The sequence below is a fragment of the Nesoenas mayeri genome, assembly GCF_963082525.1.
Source record: "Nesoenas mayeri genome assembly, chromosome: 18".
In the NCBI taxonomy this organism is placed as follows: domain Eukaryota; kingdom Metazoa; phylum Chordata; class Aves; order Columbiformes; family Columbidae; genus Nesoenas; species Nesoenas mayeri.
The window spans coordinates 2464900-2490608 of record NC_137566.1 but is presented as its reverse complement, the minus strand read 5'-3'; the positions used below and the strand labels follow the sequence as shown (position 1 = coordinate 2490608).

Sequence of the window (25709 nt, the reverse complement as noted above, 5' to 3'; positions counted from 1 at the left end):
TCCAGCAGGACAGGGAACTGCTGCAGAGAGTCCAGCGCAGCCACCAAGATGCTGCAGGGAGTGGAGCATCTCCCGTGTGAGGAAAGGCTGAGGGAGCTGGGGCTCTGGAGCTGGACAAGAGGACACTGAGGGGGGACTCATTCCTGGGGATCAATATGGGAAGGGTGAGTGTCAGGAGGATGGAGCCAGGCTCTTCTGGTGACAACCAGTGACAGGACAAGGGGCAATGGGTGCAAACTGGAACACAGGAAGTTCCACTTAAATTTGAGAAGAAACTTCTCCATGGTGAGGGTGTCAGAGCCTGGTCCAGGCTGCCCAGGGGGTTGTGGAGTCTCCTTCTGTGCAGACATTCCAACCCGCCTGGACACCTTCCTGTGTAACCTCATCTGGGTGTTCCTGCTCCATGGGGGGATTGCACTGGATGAGCTTTCCAGGGCCCTTCAACCCCTGACATTCTGGGATTCTGTGATTCCTAGACTGGGTTTGGGGGTTTGATTTGCGTGTCTGTTTTTCCGCACTGAGCACAGCCGGCGGTTTAGCTGAGTAACAGCAGCACCGTGGCAGCAGCACCTGCTGCTCCAGCCGTTCTCCCGTATTTTCAGTTCCTTTGGAGCACAGGGCCAGAATTGCACCCGCCAAAGGCTGAATTGCCAGTTAGGAGAACAAAACCACTTTTGCTCTCTCACCCCACCTTTATCGTTTCCACCTGCTGTGAGTCACTGTTGCCATCACACAGATCACGAGCCAGCGTCTACTAGATGGGGCTCTAGCTCATGGGTTTTTCTGTGGGACTGCATTAAGAATTAATTGCAACTAACCCTATCGTCATTGATCTTGCTAGAGAAGCAGAGGACATGGAGCGTGTCTCGGATGTTGTGAAGGGGGTTTATCTGCTGCATCCGTTTTGTGTCGGGGGAGAAGCAGAGCAGCTCCCTGGGGGCTGGGCAGCGGGACTGAACCCCGCTCGGCAATTAATGTCACATTCGGGGACCTGAGCTTAGGGGGGCATCAGGTTCAGTACCTTTAATGAGCCCATAGCAAACATGTAGAAATCCAGCCCTCAATAGCCCCAGTTAAATTGATGTCACACACTCTATTAATCTTCATTTTCACCATTAATAAAATAACGCCAAACATTTCTTGCCACACAAAATACATTTGAAAAATTGATTGCAGCACGTTAGAACCAGGAGCCAAAAAGCTTCAGGCTGCTCCTGTCTTCAATAGTAAATGAACATGAGCACTGACAATTTTAGGAGCTGTGAGGCTAACAAGTCCTTTTGTGCTCCCTTTTGTTTGCTCGGGGAGCAGAGCAACAGTAACCTCAGGCCCTGCTTAATTTTAGTTCCCGTGGAGCATGTTCATCTTGAAAATTGCATGAAGTCTCCTCTTGCGAGCAGCCCCAGCTGACGGTGAATTATTCAGGGGTTTTGTGGATGTGGGTTTGTCACACGGTGTGAACGGAAGGGTTGGAAGGCAAACGCGGAGCCCGTGCGCTGAGGACAGGTGACCCCTCTGGACCGCTGTGGCACGTTCGCCGCCTCCAATTCCCGACCAAAACAAGTCTACTGAGGTCACGGCGTGAGTTCGTCCTGTGCTTTAATAGACCTGGTCTGCTACACCTAGAGTGGACATGAAGCTGCTTGTTTCACAGATTTTGAGCGTGTCGTTTTGCGGAGGGCTGGCGGAACCATAGAACAAGGAACGCGGCGGCCAGATTGTGTAGAATATGAGAAAAAACAGACACGTGGCAGGTTTGGCCCGGTGTCTTCCCAAAACAGCCACGCTTGTGCCTCTGAGGAGTGTGTGTAAAGTCAGAGAAAGCATTCATGCATTATGTAGTATTTTTGAAGTGTGGAGGATGCTTTAGACACCTCCACCCTGGAAATTACTGAGAGCTTGCTGGCAGCGTTCTCGTAGATGCTGTTTTTCCACCCACCTCTTTCACGGAAGAAGATACGAATGTGAGAGCTCAGCAGAGCTGTTTGTGCAGCCCGTGTAAGACCAGTATCAGCCCATCCTTATCCCCGCGGTGTCCCGGCACACGGCACGGAGCGTGGCCCACGTGGCTGGTTGGGGATGAGGAAGGTGCTGCGAGCACACGTGCCGCAGATCTCCGTGGTGCTGTGCTGGGTGAAGAGCCTATGTCGTGCTGTCCCCAAATAACAATTGCATCTTTCTCCTAAAAATAACTTGTTCTTACGCCCTTCACATCATGTAGGTGAACAAGGCATAGGAGCAGGTGCAGAAGCAGCCCGCATGGATGTTATTCTCCAGACTAGCTGAGCTGGAGGGAAGGATGACACTCTTTATATTTCAGTTATTTAGCATTTTTTTCCTCCAGCTCTTAAAATTCATGTGTTTCTGCAGGAGAAACAGGTGGTAGTCGCAGCCCTCCCTCCCTCTGGAGGTGGCTGCTTGCCCAGAACAAACCAGGTTGTTTCCAAAATGGGCAGCTTTGGTAGTACAAAGTGCAGTAAATCTTCAAATACCCTGATATTGTAAAGAGTGTCCTGTGCTTTGTTGGGTCCAGCTTTAAGCACTCTTTGAGCTTCATATTCTGTATCCTAAAATGACTGTGTATGTACTTCATATAGGATCCTTGTTCCTTAGTCTTCGGTGTACACGCGTCTTACCCTACCCGAATCCCCCCAGTTGCCATGATGGTGGGACTGGGCATCCTGATCTCAGCTCAGAGGTTGTTTGGGTCTGTTTTCATGTGACGTTGGTGATTTGGTGCTCGCAGAGGCAGTCAGAGCCCAGCCCAGGAGAGCGGGCAGCGCTGGCATCGGTACCGTGGTGCTGGATGCGGCACTAGCCGAGCTTGCAGGCCGTTCAGCCGGGGTTGCTGTTGCTATGAACAGGAGCAGGGGTGCATGTAGATCAGCTGGGATTAATCCTTCTTCCCAGTTGGGAGGCAGGAGGCTTTAACCCTGAGCAGGGAGGAGGAGCGAGTACCACGGAGCAGAGCTGCTCAGCCGTCCTCGCCAGGAGCCCTGAATAGAGCTGGGAGGGGAGGGATGACGGAATGGAGCGCTCGGTGCTCCTGGCGCGGATCTGCAGAGCCGCGCGTCCCGTGCCAGCAGGTCTCGTGGACGGCATTTCGGGGCACAGCAATTCACATGGCTTCATGGATTCAGAGCATTTGCTTTGTTGGGCTGGATTGCAGGTACCTTGGTTTATCATTCCCTCTCCACGGATGTCTGTGTAATCTACCTTGAGCGATGCCAAACTGCACGTGGTGACCCCCTCCTTGAGTAGCAGTGATGGGCAATTGCTGGGCCCTGTGCTGAAAACGTGTGGTTGTGTTCCTGCGGCGTACGTGACACATTGAGCACCTTCCAGACTAACCTAGTGCAGCCCCCACAGAGCTCAGTGCAAGAGTTAAACCCCTTTATGTTTTCTCTTTGGTGCATGACAAATCCACGCATCATTTGCAGCGGAGTGTGTTGTCGCGCAGCTCACCCCAGCTACCAGTCCCCTGAGAGGGAGGATGCTGGAATGGATGATGCTGCGTCACACGCTCTGATCTCAGCTCTGCCGAGAGCTGGTTTTGCTGTAGCCGGTCTGGTGGGTGGAATAAGCCCCTAAGCCTTGCCCCAATCCTGCTGGAAGCTCCAGTGGGGCTACCACAGCACGGCTCTAATTTAGGTGCCTTGGCAGCTGTCTCGGGACAGGCGCTGGACGACCGTGTGACAACCAGGCTCCTTTGCCGCTCGTCCCAGGCAGCGCCGTGTCTGCAGCCTTTAGTCCGATCTGGAATGAGTGAGGCGAGTCCTTCTTAACCGTTCTTGCGGGGTGAACTTGGAGCAAGAGCAATTGTTCCGCAGCCCTTGAGCAGGTGGCTGTTTGCTTTGTACTGTTGAATTTTTTCCCATTTCTATTTTTCAGGATTATCCAGTTCTTTCTGTTTCTTGTCCCTGTCGTCTTCTCTGTCGATACTGCCTCTCAACTTGCAGCCTCATGAGCATTTCCCTGGTCTCTGTGCTGCTTCATTGAAAGGCCGAATTATATCTCTAGGCTAATCCTTGAGGAACTCTGCCAAGGATTTCTCTCCTAGCTACTACTGCTCTTTGGTGCTACCCTTTATCTCCACCTTACCCAGTTCCTTAGTTAGGAAGGACTCCTGGTTTTCCAGTTCAAGTAACAGCTTCCTGGAGATGTTGTTTTCTAGGGCTTCAGACGTTGCTGGTCACAAAGTACGTGAGTTTGTTCCTTTAAAGTGTATCAGGTTGCTTCTTAAAATAGGAAATGATATCTCAAGGGGGTTTCGAGTCTTCTAGCCCCTGCTGTTTGCTTTCTGCTTAGCAGCCGTTCCGCTGGAGGTGTCTGTGTGGCGCAGGTCCCTGAAGGATGGGTTGTGTCTCTGTTTTGACACACTGGAGCACAGCCAAGTCTGTCTGTCTTGCAGTTGAACCCAGAGTCTCTGTGCACAAGCTTGTTAGGCTTAATGAAATAAGAGGCAAGACCACAGCATTTGCTAGATTTTATACATGATGCTTCATTTTGAGCGTTCTCTATATCTCTCAGATGGGCTGCATGGAGCAAATCTTATTTTGAGCCCATTTCAGAGTAACAGCCTGTCTTTCTGTTAGCATTGCTTTGCATACAGCTTGTGAAAAGACTGCGAAGCACACAGGCTGCAGAAGGAGGCTGTGGCAGAGCAGACTGGGCTTCATTTCTGAAACAGAGCGTTTCACCCTCTGTAGTGGCACAGGCTTTAATCCTCTTCTAGTCAGGAATCCAGCCAGGACCACAACTCACTTCAGAGCTGCTGCTGCTCAGCGTCCCTGCCCGCCCGCAGAGCCCAGTGTGTGCAGGGACAGCCCGTGTGTCTGCACATCGCGACAGGGATGGTCACGGTGCGTCCTGCGAGCCCTCTGCATGGCTCCTTCCTTCTGACATTCAAGAATTCTCTTCTCAAATCCATTCTTGGCTGAAAGAGGTTTTTATAGCATTTGACTTTTCTTGAGGGCTCAGATCTCTTCTGCAGAATCTAAAAGCGTGCCATTCCTCCAGCACTTACTCCCTTCGAGACATATGCCCAAGAACTCACTTAAGGTTGTGTTTCAAGCCCTGGCACGTTTTTATAGTCTGTCTACCCAGGGAGTTCCCAGCACCTCTGCAAATAGAGATTTCATCCTGCAGTGCAAAGGAGGTTGGGATTCTCCACACCTCGATGCAGGTGGGGTGAATTTAACTCACGTGGGTGAACCAGATTGACTGTGGCCCAGGGAGTCACAGCGTCACCCAAAGCAGACCTGTACCCTCCCAGCTCAGCATGTACCCCGAGCAGCCCAGCGCTACGCTCGGTGCTCTCTTGAGCATGTTTTCTCCATTCCTTATATTGCAATTTATCTTCCTGCAGCTTCCTTGAAATGATGGAAGCCCGAAGTCGAGGACACACGTCGCCTCTAACGACTAACGGGCAGAGCCCTTCCTCTGGCTCGCAGTCCCCCATAGTACCTCCGAGCTCCACGTCCACGGGCAGCTCCAGCCCCGGCACTCCGCAGCAGCCGCTTGCCGCAGGCTCCGCCGTCTCTCCTGAGCCGCCCCCATCGTTTTCACCAGTGCCTGCACCTGAAGCCCAGCAGCCACACGCGCCTCCACCAGCTGCAGCCTCCCCGGCACCTCCGCCTGCCGTCCCGCCGCCAAAGCGCAGCATTATTTCCCGTCTGTTTGGGACATCTCCTGCGTCGGACCCCGCTCCTCCACAGCCAGGTGGGTGTTCGGGTGCAATGTCACCTGTGGGTGTTTCTCTGCTTTGCCTTCATTGTTTTCCCTGTGAGAGGCTGAGCAGACAGGTGTCTGAGGAACACGGCCCTGCGTGTGTGCAAGGAGAGCTGCGCTGTCACTCTCTGTGTCTCTCCTGTTTCTCTCATTGTGGTTTATCTCTGTGCTCGGATGAGGACGGTGTCCAGCCAGCTGCCTGTAGCGTGGCTCAGGAGAAACGTACTGGACATGCAGGGGACACTAATAAAAGAACTGTCAGCTTCTTACCAGGAGCACATATGCCTCTCGAATAGCAAGAAAAATTGTTAGAGAACCTATTTGAAGCTCTGTCTTCACAAAAGTCTGACAGCTCCAAGGGGCTCCTGTGTGTTAGCGGAGGACAGCACAGTGCTGGTTTTAAAGGTTATTCAGCCAGAAATGATCCCGTAAGTCCAGGCCGTGCAGCAGAGTCCCCCCGGGGCAGCGTGTGCTCCTTGGGAGCGCTCGCGGCTGGGGCAGCCCGCTCGCTTGTTCTGAGCGCGGGGACACACGGAGCAGAGCGGCGCTCGGGCCGAACCGCTGCCCGCCGGTCTGCAGGGCAGGGGCATCGGGGGTTTTGCTGCATGCGCTTTTACTGATCTGGACCTTAATTTGCCTGTCGCATTTGCTTTGCAAAGCCAGCTGGAGCTGCAGAGCTGGCACTGCCTAAAAATCATTAGCGTGACATGGTTTGAATCACCCGTTGGAAATACCTTCCCTCTCAACCCTCCATCCCTCAAGCTCACAGGGCTGTTGAGACACCCACAGAAAGAAAGGAGGAGGTGCCGAGAACACAGTTTGCAGTTTCAGATGTTGAAATCTTTCCGTTTTAGATCTGCACACAATGTTCTGAATCCGTTACCAGGTATGACACAGTACCCCCATTGCCGGTTTTGGTGACTCTTTCCACCCAGAAACAAACAAACAAACAAAGAAGAGCAAATGATAGAAATCCCTTGTCGATAAAAAACCCTTTGTGGTATTGGTATGTAGAAAAAAGATGTAGTCTGCTACCAGTGCTACAATCTTTGGGGTTGGTTTGTTTTCTTTATGTTCTTTTTTTTTGAAATAAAACACCTTGAGAGCTGTTTCAGGCTTGTGACCTGCAGTTCTGCTATCTCAAGGGGGCTTTTTAGGAGGATTACAAAAGACCGCAAGGAAAAGCCGATCTGTCAGTGTTATTGGGTTTATGTAGCGTGCCAAGTGTCTGCACCTCTCCTGGAACACAGCTAGGGATTCGCTAACTGGAAAGCGGTTGAAAAATCACCGTCACAAAGGAATACTTGTGTTTTATGGGAGCTGCTATTTAAGCTTTCCCTTGAAGTCTTGCAGTAGTAATTCTTTTGGCTGTGTGTTTTCTTACACCAACGCTACTCTGTGGCATTAGCAATAGTGTTATTTGTGTGCAAAAGTGATTGGGAAGCTGTACTAGTAGAGAAAAACCTAAAAAAAATCCATACGAAACATGTTCAGCCAGAAGAAAAGAGCCCAGAGGTGACGTGCTGTCTGGGCAGAAGGAAAAGGTTGAACATCGCGAATTCCGAGAAGGTTAATTGCTTTAGGCTTCTTGGTTATGCTAATTTTATGAGATTTCATCCTGATACCGTGAAGATGGGTAACGGTGTCTGTACAAATACGTTGTATTGAAACGAGTCTCTGTTTGCTCAAGCTTTTAGTTACACAGGGCAGGTACAGCAGAGTGTGGAAAATCCTGCCCTTGAGTTAGAGTTGAAAAAGCGAGAGGAGGTGAGTGGGTGAACCGAACAGTCTGGAAGAGGTAAGAGAATAGCGAAGGGCCGTCAGGCGGGAGCAGCGCGGCAGCAGAGGTGCAGAGTCTGGCTGTGGTGCAGGCAGTTGTAGCGCTTGCTGTAGAGCAGTCGGTTCCAGGTTGGAGAGTTTTTAGGCTATTTAGCAGCCTGGGTCAGCCTGGTGCATTTCAAACCGCAGCGGCCGTGCGTGGTCTGCGAGCACCTTCGTGTGGGATTCCAGCCTGGTCTGAGTATCCTGTTCATAACCTTCCTCTTCCCCTGCTGGGTACCAGGGTCCATGGCTGCTGCCACCCCGCACAGGATGGAGCTGTACAAAGTGAATTTCTGACCTGTTTGTGGTGAACCCTGTGGTTTACAGCTACTGTTGGTCATGCAGATCCTGCTCCTGCCTCTCCTGCTCCCCATCCTGAAGCCCCTGCGAAAGTGCAGAGCGTGGAGGACTTTGTTCCTGATGACAACCTGGACCACAGCTTTCTAGAAGACCCAGCCCCACAGAAGGACAAAGGGAAACCGCAGACTAAACACCGTGTGGATAGTGAAAGGTAAGGAGGGGAGGGTGGAGGCAGAGACACAGCTGCACATGCAGTGCGAGCGGTGAGTTGGGCCTGGCTGACCTGTCGCAGCTGTCCAGGAGGTAATTGCAGAGCAATTAGCTGCCCCTGAGCCCTTCAGGCTATGGTATAGCCGGTTCTAGTGTTCACTGTCTCCTGTTTAATGTTACACTCTGCTCCCTGGGAATGAGGAACAGCAGTAAAAGCTGGTTATCACCTTCCTGGTTGTGCATTCTTGCTTTCATGCTCAGTGTTAGACCGTTCGGTGGCTTTGGGTCAAGAAGGGATTTCGCTTCTGGCCAAACATGCTGAAACTTTTGAGATATTTTCCTTCTGGAACTCAATGCACTTTGCATGGATATTATGCTTTGCCTAATAAATACTTTCCTGTTGCAGAGGCCTAAAGCATGGCCAGACTATGGCCACGGTTGACATGTGGCCTGGTAGTGCCATTCATGAGTCATTATAAAGGGGTTTGTGTTTGTTGGAGGAGTCCTGGAGGCCCTCCGTGGCTCACTGGGATTCTGGAAGGAAGGATGGAGAGGATCACGCTCCCTTGGGAGTGTCCCTGCATGCTTGCCTGCAGATTTCAGGAGAGTCTTAGAGGAGACCTTTCTTCTTCTCTGTCCGTTTCTCCTGTTCCTTCTGAACATTTTCTCTCTAAATTGGAGAGATACATATATGATGGATGGACTTTTCCATGGATGAGGAATTGGTTGGATGGTCATACCCAGAGGGTGGTGATCAGTGGTTAAATGTCTGGATGGAGATCAGGGATGCCTGGTGTCCCTCAGGGGTCTGTACTGGGACCAGTACTGTTTAATATCTTCATCAGTGACATAGACAGAGGAATCAAGTGCATCCTTAGTGAGTTTGCAGATGGCACCAAGCTGAGAGGTGCAGGTGACACATCTGAGGGACGGGATCTATCCAGATGGTCCTGGACAACCTCGAGAAGTGGTTCCTTGTGAACCTCATGAGCTTCAACAAGGCCAAGTGCAAGGTCCTGTACCTGAGTCGGGGCAATCCCGGGTGTCAATCCAGGCTGGGGATGGATGGATGGATGGATAGATGGATGGATGGATGGAGCAGCCCTGCTTAGAAGGACTTGGCGTGCTGGGACACGAGAGACTGGCCATGAGCCAGCAATGTGTGCTTGTAGCCCAGAAATCCACCCGTGTCCTGGGCTGCATCTCCAGCCCCGTGGGCAGCAGATTTGGGGGGAATTCTGCCCCGCTCTGTGAGACCCCCCCTGCAGTGCTGGTCCAGCTCTGGGTGCTCAGCACAGGACACACATGGACCTGCTGGAGAGGGGCCAGAGGAGCCACAGGAATGACCCGAGGCTGGAACAGCTCTGCTGGGGACAGGCTGAGAGAGCTGGGGTGTTCAGCTGGAGAAGAGAAGCTCCGGGGAGACCTTAGTGCAGCCTTTCCGGACTTAAAAGGGGCTGAGAATAAAGATGGGGACAGACTTTTGAGCAGGGCCTGTTGTGATAGGACAAGGGGTGATGGTTTAAACTGAAGGAGGGAGATTCAGGCCGGACATGAAGAAGAAATTGTTGTCCCTGAGGGTGGTGAGAGCCTGGCCCAGGCTGGCCAGAGAGGTGGTGGATGAACCATCCCTGGAGACATCCCAGGCCAGGCTGGACGGGGCTCTGAGCACCCTGAGCTGGTGCAGATGTCCCTGCCCATGGCAGAGGGACACTGGGGGAGCTGGGAAGGTCCCTTCAACCCAAACCATTCTGTGACTCTGTGATTCTGTCCTGCAAAAGGCAGAGAGCTGTGCTTATGTTCTAGGCTGGATTTTCTTTTTCTTTTCTTTTTCTTTCTTTTTGTGGCTTTGATGTTTTTTAACCAAAAAAAGGGAAAAAGGATTGTGTACACTGAGCAGCTCAGACAAGGGGACGTGCAGCCAGCTGTCTGAGAGCAGACTGTCACTGTCACTGAGGAGGTGACCCGAGCTTGCTCCCAGGCATCCCTCTGCTTAGAACAGTCCTTGCTGCTGCCTCTTGTCATCAACACTGGATTAACCGGGAGAGTAATGAAATGCTGATACAGTACATCTGTGAATGTGGTGGATTCTGCATCTTTTGACATCTTTGTCATGATTCAGTGTTCTCTGTTTCAACCACAACTTTAAGTCAGTGCTGTATGTGAGGCTTGATGCCCGTCTAATGCAGGTCAGCCTGAATCATCATCCCTTGTGATGGTAGAACACGTGGATGTTTTATTTAAAAAAAAAGAAGAAGGGAAAAAAGTGGGGGTTGTTATAAGCACGCCAGCCTACAAAGCTGCTTGCTCGCGGCTGTGGCTGAGCTGGGATATTGTTCTTTGTTTAACAAGGAAATGTCAGGACAGCCAAACCCGACCTGCTGGGTTTGCTGAAGGACGGGTCCTGGAGCGCCCTTAGAGCTCTTCAGCTGCAGCTCTCCCTGTGGGTACAGCGCTGGATGCTTTAAAAAGGCTTCTCTTCTCCAGAACATCAGTGTTGGAAGCAAATGAGTGTTAAACATCTCAAACAGTGGTGTGCAAGGGCCTTGCTCCTTGTTTGTAGGGTTGTCCTGTTCTTGGCCCTGTGTGCCCTGCTGGCTTTGTGGCCTCCCAGTGCACATGAGCTGGTGGGGGCAGAATGAGGAGGGACCTGTGGGCTTTCACGGGGCTGAGAGGACACTTGTTCACAGCATCGTCCTTTGCTGACAGTGGGGACCACCTGCAGTTTGACCAGCTCTGTTTCCCTAGGAGACCTTGCAGCACATCCCTGCAAATTCAGGTGCTCATTATTTCTCTGTAGCTTGGCATCCATGTCTTGCTCTGGTTTTTATGTACTTCACACAATTCTCTCAGTGATCTGGCAAATTTACCTTCTGTTTCTTGCCAGAAAGGCCCTACCACAATAAACCAGATGTGCTGAAATTCAGAGATGTAGATATGGTTCTGACCATCACCTGCGATAACTGATTTCCTTCAGGGTGCCAGTTACAACCCCGTGATACCCAGGAGCAACACAAGACTTGTATAAGCACCATCCCTAATAATCAGCTTCTACTGCAGTGAGTAGGTGGTTGTAGCGCAACAGAATCTACTGCTACAGAAATTTGTCTCTGACCTAAAGAACAAAAATGTTCAATGAAACCACTGAAACCTAATGGAGATTTTATTGGCTTTAAACAATGAAATACTGGAAGCTATTTTCCCCTTGCATCTGAGTGAGGAACAAAGCTTGAGAACATACTAGAAAGATGTGTTGAGCTCTCCTGAGCATTTTTAAGCAGACATCTGAGTGCTAATCTTACACAGCTTGCCAGCATTTCTTCTGCTTGTGCTGCAACCAAGTGTAAGCTCAGAAACTGAAAAGCCATTGGAGATGTGGCAGAAGACTGGGATGTGTATTGAGAACTTGTGAAGATACTTCTCTTACTCAAACAGGAGGAATCACCTGGCTGTCAAGGGTCTTGCACTTAGCTCATGTGAGAATGCCTTAGTGCACAGTGCGTTTCGTGTGTGGAGCAGAGACAGTGGCATCCACAGAACCACAGAATGGCTGGAGTTGGAGGCACCTCTGGAGGTCATCTACTCCCACCCGGCCACCCAGAGCTGGTTTCCCAGGACCATGTCCAGGTAGCTTCTGAATATCTCCATGGATGCAGAATTCACAAGTTCCCAGGCAACCTATGGCAGTTCTCCATGCAAAAAGTGGGTTTTGATGTTCATAGCGGTCCTCCTGTGTTTCAGTTTGTGCCCGTTGTGTCTTGTCCTGTCACCAGGCAACACTGGAGAGGGCCTGGCTGCATCTCCTTTGCACCCTTCAGGTATTTAGACTCACTGATACATCCCCCCAGGCCTTGTCTTCTCTAGGGTACGCAGCCCCAGCTCTCGTGAGCGGGCCTTCCCTCATGTGAGAGATGCTCCAGTCCCTTTATCACCTTATTTGCCCATCACTGGACTCTCTCCAGTATACCCATGTCTCTCTTGTACTGGGAAGCCCAGAGCTGGACCCAGCGCTCCAGCTGTGGCCTCCCCAGTGCTGAGCAGAGGGGAAGGATCCCCCCCTTGACCTGCTGGCGATGCTCTGCCTAATGCAGCCCAGGGTACCATTTGTCTTCTTTGCAGCACAGGCACCTTGCTGACTCATGTTCCACTTGTGTTCCAGCTGGGTGGCCCCAGCGCTGGGGTTGTTCCTCCCCAGGTGCAGGACTTTGCCCTTGTTGAACTTTGGGAGGTTCCTGTCAGGCCATTTCTCCAGCCTGACCCTCTGGGGCATCAGTCCTCCTCCCTCTTGGTGTCATCTGCAGATCTGCTGAGGATACAACCTGCCCCATCGTTGGGTCATCAGTGAAGCTGATAAACAGGACAGTGTTGGGTTAACGGACTCAGTGATCTTAAGGGTCTTTTCCAGCCAAAGGGGTTCTGTGTTCTATGATCTGTGGCTGGGCACACTGCTGGGCACTGACCTCCAGCTCGACTTTGTGCTGCTGTTCATCGCGCTCTGGGCCCAGACAATTCAACCAGTTTTCAGTCCACCTCACTGCTCATCCAGCCTGTACCGCAACAGCTTCCCTGCGAGGATCTTAGGGGGACAGTGCCGAAGACCTTACTGAATGGGGTATCCACTGTTCTCCCCTCATCTACCAGGCCAGTTATCGCATCATAGACTTTTACCAAGTTGATCAAGCACGACTTGCCCTCGGTAAATCCATACAGACTACTCCTGATGATTGTCCTGTCACGCATGTGCCTGGAGATAGTTTGCAGGAATAGCTGCTCCACCACCTTCTCAGGAGTCAAGGTGACTGGACTGTAGTTCTCTGGGTCCTTCTTCTTGCCCCTTTTGAAGACAGGAGTGACATTTGCTTTCCTCTTCGGGAAGGTCTCCAGGCACATCTCCCAGTCGCTGTGATTGATCGAAGATTATCAAGGGTGGCCTTGCAGTGGCACCGGCCAGCTCCCCCAGTGCTTACGGGTGCATCACCATCAGGGCTCACGGACTTATGCATGTCCAGTTTTGCTTTGTCCAGGATCCCTGACCTGATCCTCTTCCACTAAGGGTACATCCTTACTCTGTATTAGTCCTCTGGTCTCTGGGATTCCTGAAGACCAGTCTTGCTAGTGAGGACTGAGGCAAAGAAGGCACTTAGTTCAGCTTTTTCCATGGTCTCCGTTCTCATTGAGCGATGTGCCCACATTTTCCTTAGTCTTCCTGTCGTCACATATGTATGTATAGTCGCCCTTCTCATTGTCCTTGACATCCCTGGCCACATTCAATTCCCTTTGGGCTTTAGCTCTCCTAATTTCATCCCTGACTGCTCAGACAATGTCTCTGTATTCCTCCCAGCTTGCCCGTCCTTGCATCCATTCCCTCTATGCTTCCTTTCCTCGTTGGAGTTTGTCCAGGAGTTCCTTGTTCATCATGCAGACCATCCATCCATTTTTGCCTGACTCCTTACACATCGGATGGACCGCTGTTAAGCTTGGAGGAGGTGATCCTTGAATATTAACCAGATTTCTTGAGATCTTCTTCCCTCCACGGCCTTACCTTTATCCACGGCCTAATCTCACAGGGTTCTTCCAGGCAAATCTTTGAAGAGGCCACAGTCTCCTCTCCTGAAGTCCAGCTTGTTTTTTACCCTCCTCCCCGCCCTCAGGATCCTCAGCTCCACCAAGATTTCCTTTGACCTTCACCCTCCCAAGCAGCCCCTGGCTTTGTGTGAGCAGGAGGTCCAGCAGAGCGCCTCTCCTTGTTGGCTCCTGTATTGCTCAGAAGTTATCTGCAGTGCGCTCCAGGACCATCCTGGATCGCTTATGTCTTGCTCTCAGGTCCCTCCGGCAGACATGGGGGTGGCTGAAGTAGTGAGGACCAGGGCCTGTGAACATGAGGCTGCTCTTGTCTTTTTATAGAAGGCCGGATCCCCTTGTTTTCCTGGCCAGGAGCCTGCAGCAGACACACACTGGTGTCACCTTTACCTGGCCTCTCGAATCCTCTCCCGTAACTCTCGCTTGGCTCATCCATCCGCAGTCGGAGCTCCCAGCTCTCACATAAGGACAACTCCTGGGGAGGAGGGGAAGCTCTCGTTCCCATTGTTGGAAGCAGGGTGATGTGCTGTGTAACTGAGCTGCTTCCTGAACCCAGGGCTCTGTTTGCTTCCATTTGTAAGAACTTGTTTGCTTTTCTTTCCTGAGCTTCAGAAAGAGGTTGCGAAGTCTGGTATTTCGTTGTGTGTTTTAGTGACGTAGGGAATTCTTAATGTTTTTGCGGTGGCGTTGTGTGAGCTCCCACTCCCTTCTCCGTAAAATCTCTCAACAATGGAGCAAGAGTTGACATGGAGCAGTAATGTCAGAAAAACCCGCTTTCCTCTGACGCATGCTAGCGGTGAGGAATGCGCTCGTGCCATGGAACAGGGCCGCGCTTCCCAAGGATCAGACAGCTGCCGAGACTTTTGGCGCTTACTGACGTCTCTTGGTGTTGCTGCAGCTAAATCCCAGCACAGATCTACAGAGATTAATGGAGTCTTGGGTTTTGGTTAATGACACGTTATGGTTCTCTAGCTTGCAATAAAAAGAACTCCCCAAATCAGTTTCCTTACTGGTTAATTACGAAGGCAGTTCAGTCTCTCAATTCACTGTTTCAGAGCCCAATTTGCTGCTCTGTAGCCAGGTGCCCTGAGCCGGTGTGTGTGTGACCACACTGCAGGAGCTGCTCTGGCTCCGCGTGGGCTCCCGTCCTCCCTCGGCCGGCCCGGAGGCTGCAGGTGTCTGAAACCAGCCGTGCCGTACCCAGCAGTGCTCCTGCTCTGTCTTCCCAGCATCACTAGACATTTGTCTTTAACGTTGATTAGATTTCCTTGTCCTTATATCTGAATGACTCTGAACTGGTTCTCTAGTTTGGTGGCTTCTGGGATTTATGTCGCATTCCCCAGCTGCACTAGACCAAGAGAGGGAAGCTGAGGACACTGGTTTGCACTAGAAGATCCCCATCTTGAATATAGCCGTGCAGGCTCATCCTGTGGATATGAGTCCCTCAGCTTATCTACTTTATTAGAGTTTGGGTTTTTCCTCTTTCTCTAGCCCCAAAAACCGATGTGGCCAGAGGACTCTGCTGGCTGCCCGTGGGGCAGGGCTGGTGCAGCACGGTCAGTCGGGGTTTCAGACCGGGTGCTCCTGTTGCAGCAGGATTTGTTTCATCACCAGCAGCCATTCTGTGTCCTCGACAGACAGCTCACTGAGGAAACCCCGACAAGCTCTTTGCTCAGTAGCTCAGGCGCAGACCCCGGCAAGCGTCGTCATTTTTGGTGGGTACCTGCGCCTGCGAACACGTTGGCTCATCACTAGCGCAGCCTTGGCAGCACGTCAGGTGTTGGAGAGAGTGGTGCAATGTGCTTGTTTTTGCATGATCTGAATTCCTTCCAGCTGGAACCTCAGGACCACAAGCTGATACTCATTTTGCGTTGTCAGACCTTGTTTATATTGCAGCAGTGATTTTCCTGACGTGTATTCACTCCATTGCTTTGCTCTTAAGCTGTCGCTCAACAATTTGTGTGGAAGCTGTAGATGGAGGCAGTGTATTTGCTGCAAAGGGAGATGACCCACTTTGTGCGGTGTGTGTGCACACGGATGGTCTGTTCGGATGGCTTTAAAGGCTGCAGGTCTCGTGTGGTGTGCAGTAGGAGGACAGTGCCAGTGGCAGCAACCTCTGAAGAGTCCCTGTGCTTAATAGAGCAGTGATGTGTTAAAGAAATGCAGTGTCACTACTTCAGAATAACATCCTGCCGTTTTTAGGATGCAGCTCCATTTTCTTTTCAGTGCATCACAAGAGGAAACCCTGCCAGTGCTTTGCAGAGCTCAGAAAACACTCACTTGTAATTCCTCCAGCCTTGGAGGCTGTTCTGGGCACCAGTTTTCTTCTCCTTTGTGTGGGACGGGCTGTGTGGCTGCATTCTGGCTCGGCCTGAGAGCAGCAGTGTTGTGGTGAAGAGGCTCTTCAGCATCCTGCCTCTTTAGCTGGGAGCTGCGCGCTGGGTTCCGGAGGCAGAGGGATCCCCGCCGGCAGCGGGACGAGGGACTGGACACTCGCACTGGGCTCAGCACTGACCCAGACAAGCGCTGATCGAATCGCTCTCAATGTGCTGCACCCGGTGTGGTACGCGTGGTGTCCCCTGTGTCACACGTAACCACATCATGGGTTGGAAGGTGCATTAATTCTTCAGAACTAATTTGTAAGGCAGTAACTAGCCTTGAGAAGAGCCAGAGTGAGTAGTGCAGTCAGCTGGGCTGTATCGGGGCCTCGGCATCTCCCTTCCCTATCGGGGCCTCGGCATCTCCCTTCCCATCAGCACAGCATCCTCCACCGCCTCCGCCAGTGCTGGCCGTGTGCTGGGGGCTGGCAACACCACCTTCTTCTGATTAAGGATTTTTTGGGTTTGTGATTCCTTTTGTGCCTCTGAAATCTGATCTGTTCCAAGCTATAATCATTTTCTTTGTCTCTGCTTGATAATAAAAGCAATACAATACAATCTGTATTGAGTCATTAAAAGGACAGTGAATATTCCATATATGTTTTCAAGAAGGAACTGGATATCTGTTGCAGATAAAACAAATAGAATGAGGAAAGGTAATGCAAAGGCTCATCAGCTGAGACTGGGGAAATCTCTTTATTCCTGACATGAGCAAATCCTTCAGCAAGTGTTAAAATTGGTGAGTCCCAGACAAACATCCTCAGCTGGTAATTTCAGATGCCTCTGAACATGTAACTGTGTTAGTCCAGGGAGTCTGACAGACTCCTGTCTCTGAACGTGTGTCCTCAGGTTAATTTAATTTGGGGGATGTTAAAGCACGGTTGTGGTGGGGGCACCTGCCTTCTTCAGCAAGCACCAAGGAAAACAGATCATTCCAGGAAGCTGATAGCTGCAGGTGAATTCCTGTAGCAGCAGCAGCGTATGATCAGGTTTAATTACAGGCTGTGGGGATTAAGGGAGCAGTTCCCACGATTTAACTGGCTGATCCTCCCGTGTTGGACCAGAGATGTTCTGATAGAGCTGGAGCAACGGGCTGCTCTGGAGCACTGCAGCTCACCTTTGCCAGCCATTTATTTTCTGTGCCATGTCCTTCTGGGGCCTGTTTTGTTCAGGGCTCATGGCCCCTGACAGCCGGGGCAGCGTGCAGGGGTTGGGGCGGTGAGGGGATGGGGAGATGCAGGGGATGGGGCCGTGCAGGGGATGGGGAGATGCAGGGGATGGGGCAGTGAGGAGATGGGGCAGTGCAGGGGATGGGGCAGTGCAGGGGATGGGGTGGTGCAGGGGATGGGGCGGTGCAGGGGATGGGGCGATGCAGGGGATGGGGCGATGCAGGGGATGTGGAGATGCAGGGGATGGGGAGATGCAGGGGATGGGGCAGTGCAGGGGATGTGGAGATGCAGAGGATGGGGCAGTGCAGGGGATGGGGCAGTGCAGGGGATGGGGAGATGCAGAGGATGGGGCGGTGAGGAGATGGGGCGGTGTGGGTGTCCAGCCACCGGGACACTGACCCTGCAGTTGGCCGGAAAAGCCAGGTGAGCGACAGTGGGGACACACGTCTGTCCCAGCACAGCCCGGGGTGCCGTGTCTGATCATTGTCTGTTTGGCAGCGACGGAGACGCACCCGGAGGGAACCCCATGGTGGCGAGTTTCCAAGATGACCTGGATCTGGATGACAAAATCCCCAGCAGAGCCGTGCTGGCAGCAGAACGGGTGCCCAGCAAGAACATCACCCTCTCCAGTGAGGAAGAAGAGGAGGTGAAGGACTCTAAGATCGTACTCATACCTGATGAAGACATCGACACAGAGCAGGGGAAAAAAAGGTACAAAGCACAGCCTGAAACGTGGGGTTGTGCTGGCAAACCTGGGCCTCGCTCGGTCCTGCCGCTGGCTTGTGTGTGACCTCTGGGAGATGTTGGTGTCTGTGTCAGCCTGCTCCTTCACCTGGGGCCGGGTTCTCTTTAGGTGGGAGTGCTTTGTGCAGCGTTCTCTGCACCGCACCTCGGCAGCGTTGCCCCCGAGCACTGTGCTCTCTGGGACGTTTTTGCTCGGGCATGGCCCAGGGTTTTTCTCAAGTTCAGACAAGAGGCTGTAAGCTCCTGAATGTCTGCTCGTAGCTGTGTGAGGAGGACAGAGGAGCGAAATCTTGTCGTGAGGGAGCGTCAGTCATTCCCCACACCCTGTGCTGGGGAACGATGCACTGGATCGTGGTTCTCCACATAGCGTATCGGGTGGGTAACAGCCAGGTGTGGCCCACTGGCTCAGCCACCTGTGCAGCAGCATCCCCAGGGCCCAGGACCATCTTCGGCTTCGGAGGGGTGTGTGTTTGACCACACCTCCACCTCTCCTGTCCAGGCGCACGTTGCAGCCCTTGAGGCGGGCTCAGCTGTTAAGTGGTGTTTGTGCGTTGCTTCACAGAGTGGTGGTGTGGACAGGCTCTGACAATTTGTTTCTTTCTTCTCAGGTCTTCCAGAAATTCTCTGAAACCACAGAGTGAAACAGTTTTGACCAAAGCAACCGACCCGAAGCCTCCTGACAGTTTACCTCCGCGTTCTGGCTCCGACAGAAACAGCAGCAGCAAGCTCAACACTGGCCTGCCGGCTGCTGCCACCAGCCCAGCAGCAGCGCAGGCCCCAAAGGCCACTTCCCAAAGCAAAGGACACGCTCTCAAGCAGAAAGTGGTCAAAGAGGAAAAGCCTGAGGAGTCTGACAGTGACCAAGAGGGACCAATAGCCACTCAGATGCTCTCATTTGTTATGGACGACCCAGACTTCGAAAGCGAGGATTCTGACAGCCAGAAGAAGAAAATGGTAAATAACGTGCATGACTCGCTGTGCGCTGCTGCGAAGCTGAGCATGAGGTGCTGAGGCGTCTCACTGCGCAGAGCGTTCGCCGGCTCCCCCATCTCCCGGTGGCGGTTGCAGCAAGGCAGGCGCTCAGCAACCCCGGGAGACTGATACAGGCACTGACGCGCTAGTGCTGTCATTGGTGAAGCCACATGGCAACAAGGTTTGTGCTTACGGGTTTGATGTGCTCTTTATTCTCAGTAAGTCCAGAGCACAGCCAGTCCAGTGGTGTGGAAGGTATGAAATACAAGTGTAGCGGTTTTTCACCCAAAGATCAGTATGTAGAAGCCTGTGCATGCCAGACAGAGAGAACAAGTGAGCTCCCTACAGTCAATCCAGCAGTCAAAAGGCCGTAACAAAATTTGCTTGGCAAATGTCCGTACTGACATAGGCAGATCTGCCTGCGAAGGCTGTTCCAGCGCAGCCAGGGCAGCTGTACATCCCGGTGCCGCCTGCGGGTCTGTCCCCCCGCGCCCCTCGTGCGTTAAAGAAAACACAAGCCCCTTCTCTGGGCTGGTAGGAACTTGCTGCTCTGGCTTTAGATGTCCCTGATTTCAGTGGTCTGCACTCACAGCCAGAGAGCAATCTCTATAAACTGTGATCTGAGGTGGGCCCTGCTGTTCAGGGGTTCAACCGGTGTCTGGGTTAGCTGCTATTCTGGTCTGGTTTATGTGTTTGCATCATTCCAGAATCCTGCAGGAAGGACAGTTGTCCCAGTTTCTTTGACCTTGCCTGGATGTCACACTGTTTATTGAGGAATTTTCCATTTGTGTAGCAGTTTCAGTGCCTGCTTTTCCTGGCACTTTAATACAAAAGCAAAAGTATTTGCAGCAAGTTTACTTGTCTTAGCATGCGAGGATGAGAACCAGGATTTGTGAAGGAACTCGCCATTGCGACAGTGCCGGGGGGCTGCCCCACGGCTTGTGAACGCTTTTCAAGTTCAAGGTTACCAGTCAAGCAAAGCAGTGAAACCAGCAGCACGAGCAAGGAGGGGGCATTGCCGGGCTCCAGCGCAGAGCGGGGCCGGGTTTGGGCAGCGGGGAGCGTATGAAGAAAGAGTAGTTAACAAGTTGTGAAGAGGATCAGCTGGCAGGCATCGGAACATCATGAAACTTCATTTCCATTCCCATCATGCAGAGACAGAGGATTTTTGGGGTGATACCCAGCACCCTGGTTTTTGGGCCACACTGACAGTGCAAATGTGTCCTGGGAGCACGTTCCCTTTTGACTCTACGAAGGGGTTATTCTGCAAACACAGATGGTTTCCCTGGCCCTGCTGCCTGTTGCCTCTGGCACGCAGGACCTCACGCAGCTCCCCAGGAGAAGGGTTTTGTCCATCAGCTCTGGAGCTGAGTTTTCAGCTTCAGTTTCCTAATGATTTGATTTGCCCCAAAGCAGCGGTGCCTCTCTAGGGCAGTTAGCAGCTGATGCTGTTGAGCTAACGCAGTTGAATGTCTCATTTCATCCCTTTACGTCAGAAATTTGATTTTGGTAGCGCAAATGTTCGGTTATCAGAGCACATTTTCCAGTACCGGTGCTGCTGAGACATTTTACCAGGGCAAGAAATAGATAGAGCTTATAAGATCAAGGGCATTGATTTCCAGGCAGTAACAGCTCGGTTCAGCCTTTCCTCCTCCCTGCCTGCTGACATCTGGCATCTTTGTGTACAAAATGCTTCGAGCTTTTGGTTGAAAGCCTTGGCTGTGTTGTCTGCCCTTTCTTGTCTCTAGGATGAATTCCCAGTCCGGGAAGATCTCTCTGAAATATCTGATGACGATACCTCATTGGCAAAGCCACCCCAGCCTGCGAAACCAACAGTCCACTCCTTTAAACTGAAAAATGACTCGGATCTCTTTGGTTTGGGTTTGGAAGAAACTGGTCCCAAGGAGAGCAGCGAGGAAGGTAAAGGTCACACCATATTCCCACTCTTGCTGATTTTGATTGTCAGGCATCTGTTTTGTCCAGAATGGTTCCAGGGTGCGAGCAAACCAATTTGCACTAAATATAATACCCTGTAACTTCATGCTGTGCCCTGTGTGAGTCTTTAATGAGGTTTAACACAACATAACTAACTTTCTTTAAGCTTTTCCCCGGTGAGGAAGGGGGGATAGGGCTTACCCGTCCCATCAGCCGTGTTCTCTTGCTGTCCCACCTGGAAGCAGCAGAACATCTTTCACAAGCTGCTTCCCTATAAGGCTTCCTGCTCAGCACTGCTGTGTCCACCCCCTCAAGAATTTGGATCAATTTGAGCAAAATGCTCCAACATACCCTGCCAGTTTGCTCTTCTATTTTTGGGAAGGGTGAGACGGGGTTCTGATCACAACCTCAGTGTTCCTCGGGCTTTTCTGGTTTTTTTTCCCTGTCTGCTGATGGAACAAATCATACCCACTCAAATAATTTCTGCCACTTTGGCATTACTGCAAAGCGACTTCCTATAGATCTGCCCCTGATGTCACCATGAAAGATGAGAAGTTAAAAGACTCAAGGGGAGGAAAAGCTGTAAGCAGCACCAGGGAGAGATCTCTTTGAATAGCTGTTCCAAAAGTGTAAGCAAGATGTCACAGGCTGCGATGGCTTCATCGGCTTGTCGCTTTGAGCTGCTGAACAGCACAGCTTGAAATAGCAGAAGTGCATCTGCAGAGGCCCAGGTCAATAATTTAACTTCAGTTTAGTGGCTTTAATAATTCAATGTGGGTCCTTCCTATCTCTTTCTGCAATAAATATAAAAACATGTCTGGGTAGTCAGTCAGTTGGAACTTGACCAGCAATTAGGCTTCTCCATGGCTGAATTCTATTTACAGACCAACCAAGGAGAAGAATGTGTAGGTAAGACTGACAATCAAATTCCACAAGTGAAGCACGGTGCAGTTTTAAACCCTCCTGTGAAGGAGCCACGTAGATCCTCTCCTGTTCAAATGGAGGTTTTGTGCGAAGGCAGTGGCCATTCGGCAGTCTAATTAGCAGCTAAGTCATCCACCAACCTGGGACAAGTGATTTGACGGTGCTGGACGCTGGGACTCATTTGATCCAGCGGAAGCAGCCGCCCCGTAGAGCAGGGCTGCGGCACTGAGCCTTCACCTCGTGGGGATCTCATTCCCATCCCAGTGTGAGCAACGGCATCTGGGTCACTCCCGTGTCCCAAGTGGTTCTGCCATAACCAGCTCCGCTTGCCGAAACACAAGCCATGCCCGCTAGGATTTCACTGCCTTTGAATATTTAGTGCTCAGAGGGAAACGGTTCCTAGGAGCATTTCTTCACTTCTGGAAATAATAACCTGGTCCCCAGTTTGGCCTTTGGACCCAGTCTGGATTTGTTTCTTAGTAGCTGTGGTACAGTGACCACCCATGTCAGCATTGATAACACAGTATGATATAGATAATACCATGCTCATAATTAAATTAGGTGTATATGGTGAAGCGAGGGTGTGGGTGCTGGGGCCTGTGTTGGTTTCCGAATGCCGCAGTTTGGCCGGAGGAGTTGGGGTTGCCTTTGCACGGGGCTCCAGGATGGAGCATTTTGCTCTCAGAAATCAGAACAGGGCAGAATTGCATTTCTCACAGGTTCGATTGTTTAAAAACAATGTTGTTGTTGTTGTTTTTGTTTGAACAGATAAACAGGCTTCTAAGGAGAAAAAGAAGAAGAAAAAGAAAAGCAAAGAGGTACTATTTAATTCCTTAGAGCTGTTCTGCCGTATTATCTGCCGGCTGAGGAGAGGCGGCTGTGTGCGGTGCACTGTGTACCGGGAGCCTCTCCCGTCCTGCGGCCAGTCTGCCCTCCCGGGCTCTGCACAGCATCACGCCTGGAGAACAGCTGAATTTTGGAAAGGCGGCGTGTGAATTTGTAAAATGCAGGACTAAAGGGAGCAGTGCGTCTCTGCCAGGCTGAGCCTGTTGGTAGCACCGTGACTTTTTGCACGCAGAGGGGTGTCCCAGCAGCCCTCCCCCCAGCCTGCGCGAGGCTTGGGCTTCGACATTTCTGCCTGTCCAGTACTGTGGCATTGTCAGCCGCGGGTAAACCAGATGGTCCTTCCTCTCTCTGTCCAAACGCACAGAAGGGTCTTCAGGAATTAGCTCCAAGCCCGCCTTGGTAGGAGATGCTTCACCCCAAGCGAGGTGCTCAGTTTCGGGTGGTATGTGCTGGGTTACTGGCGCGCTCTGAGGAGTTACTAACAACGTTTTTCTCATTTTGCAGGAAGAGGAGAAGTCTGTGAAAAAGAAGAGCAAACACAAGAAGAGCAAAGAGAAGGAGGAGAGCAAAGAGGAGAAGAAGAAAAAAAAGAAGAAGAGCAAGGAGAAAACCAACGAAATAGATGAACTGGAGGCTTTTCTCGGAGGAGGAGCCAGCGTGAGCAAGCCGCGAGGAGGTGGGGACTATGAGGAGCTGTAGGCTGGCGCCTGTGTGTGCAGCGGACTCTTCTCTGTGGCTGTCTCCATCTTTTCTTACGAGTCACACCAGGGCAGGTGCAGATGTGTAAAGCTTTGCCCATTTGCCATATATTCTGTCAAAACGGAGCTGGCAAAACGAAAGCTTCACATCTGTGTGTGCTGCTCTGGTGCATTTGTTACACAAGGCAAATCCAGCTGAGATGTACTTGAGTAAGGGGAATGTTCAGGACACAGTTTCCAGGCTGTTGGTTTTTCTCCTTCCAGGATGCCCCCCGGGGCAGCTGGTGGCGCATGGGGGCCAAGGGGACCTGCCTCCCGCTCCCCTCCGCTGTATTCCACTCCTGCACACCTGAAATTCCTGTCTTGCTAAAGGAGTGCAACAAAACATGCTGCATGAACGCATCGTGCTCGCCTGTCTCAAGTCTTTAACTTTTTATCCTTCCTATTTTTTTAATGAGAAAGGTGGTATTGGCCATTGCTCCACCCAGCAGCTGATGAGCGTTAAATCAAGCAGATCATGCTATGGTACAGCTCTCTAAAACAGCAGCCGCAGGGCCAGAGTGAGAGAGAGTGCGTGTGATTTTGGGGTCCTTTGAATGGGACCTTCCTGCACAGCAGCTTAATTAGCACTCACTGGTGCTGCTGTTGGAATTCATGAAGCCCCATTGATTTCCGTGGCCCCAGTGTCTCAGACACTACACGTAAGCTGCTATGCAGTTTGGGAAAACAATGCAAAGTGCAAAGCTAACCTGAAAAAAGAGAGAGGAAAATCAGTGCTTTTCTGCATTTCCCACCCTTGAATTTGCATATACTAGAATCCCCTCCCTTCAATACCTCTCAGGGACATGACTCTCACGTGGAAATGAAGATATCCAGAGCTTCAGAACTGTCTACAGGGAAGTGTTAGCATGGCAAGGCTTTGCTTCTCAGGCATTTTACAGTCAGGCTGCAGAGCACCGGCCGCCCCTCTGCACTGGGGGGGATGAGCACCGTGGCTCTGGCAGCGCCGTTCCAGCCCGGCTTCTGTGGCTGCTGCAGCCGCGTTTCCCGGGCCGAGCGTCCCGGCAGCCAGCACGCCGCCCTCGCTGCCCGGCGCGCAGCCCTCCTGTCCCGGCGCTTTGGGAAGCCTTGACATTTGTGCTTTGAACTCAGACCCGTGGATGGCTGGTGTCGGCTCCGCAGCGCCGCTGGCCGTTGGATGGGCACCACCACGCAGCCCATCACGCGTACCCGTGTCTCAGTGTCCCTGTGCTTGATGGAGCTTGTTCCTTCTCCATACCCCGTTCTGTTCTGGTGCTGGTGTCCGTTTCGCAGCGCAGATGGTGAAGCTCCCTCCAGGCTGTGTGTGTTACGTTACCCTGTTGCTTGCAGGTTGATTTGAGGTTTGATTTTGTTCTCACTCTCCCCGTTTTGTTGTAAAATGTCAACCATGAAATGTGAACTGGGGTTTCCTTCTCCATCCCTATAAAGCAAGGTGTTCTTTTGATCCGTTAGCCACTCCAGAGCTGCCTTGGACAGCAGGTGGTTATCTAGTCCAATTTTCTTTTTCCCAGCCCCCAAAATGCACTTGTAACTGTTTCCCTGTAAAACAAACTGATTTTTTTGCTGCATGAGCAGTACATTGTTGAGGTCTGTTTGCCATTAGCGTTTGCCTACTGCGCATTACTACATTTCACATAAGACTGTAGGGAAATCGCATGGGACAGTTCAGACTTTGCACTTCAGGGAAGGACCAAGCGGATGGGGATGCGACCGGTTTGCGGCCTCTCGTGAGAAGGCATTGGAGCCTCAGCTGGCTGTGTTCCTGAGAGCACTTCGGTTCCGGGAAGATTTTGGGTCATGTTCCATTTTGCATCGAAAAAACCTGGTACAATCCACTCTGACTATAAAGCTCTGTTGTACAACTGCCTCTGCACATCTTCTTCTCCACCGCAGCGTCTGCCCGGGCGCGGGAGCAGCGTGTCCCGCGGGCTGTTTCGCAGAAGGACGGCCCGCTTGCCCCCTCCTGGTGCTGCTGCATTCTTACGCTTCGTGGAACAGCGTGCTGAATTAAAAATCCCTCCCAAAAAACAAAACGTTGAATGTAAAACCCATGAGTTCTTTCCCCAAATCTGAGAGCTGTCCTGGGAGAGCTGTTGATTCACACACATGATGGTTTTGCTCAGCTTTGCTCCCTTGCAAACTCCGCTCTGGGTTAGCAGGAGGCTGTACAGGCAGCGAGGCCCCTGCAGACACCGGTGCTGGCGTTGGTTCGTATGTCACCTGGACCAGATTTGGCCACTGTGGGAGCCTTTACGCTCCCTGCGGCTTGTGTTCCTTGTCAGAGCAAGGAGCTGAGGCAAAAACAAGTGAAGATGAGTCATTGTGTCCAAAATACTCTTCTAAAAGAGAAAAGCAGATGC

General features: G+C 51.7%; 1 protein-coding gene across 4 annotated transcripts in view; it reads left to right on the top strand.

Annotated features, from left to right (window-relative positions):
* RABL6 (RAB, member RAS oncogene family like 6) overlaps window positions 1-25349 on the top strand; it is a 61279-nt gene extending 35930 nt beyond the window's left edge. For 3 of the 4 annotated variants that reach the window (XM_080356124.1, XM_080356123.1, XM_080356126.1), the window contains 8 exons: window positions 5369-5721; window positions 7897-8062; window positions 17687-17899; window positions 18541-18886; window positions 20653-20824; window positions 22532-22581; window positions 23114-23285; window positions 25033-25349. In XM_080356124.1, the coding sequence (XP_080212250.1) occupies window positions 5369-5721; window positions 7897-8062; window positions 17687-17899; window positions 18541-18886; window positions 20653-20824; window positions 22532-22581; window positions 23114-23285; window positions 25033-25115 (1555 nt within the window). In that variant the 3' untranslated portion in view covers window positions 25116-25349. Of the gene's footprint in view, window positions 1-5368; window positions 5722-7896; window positions 8063-17686; window positions 17900-18540; window positions 18887-20652; window positions 20825-22531; window positions 22582-23113 lie in introns of all 4 variants that reach the window. The other variant, XM_080356125.1, reaches the window with a different exon arrangement.
* Window positions 25350-25709: the final 360 nt, after the last annotated feature.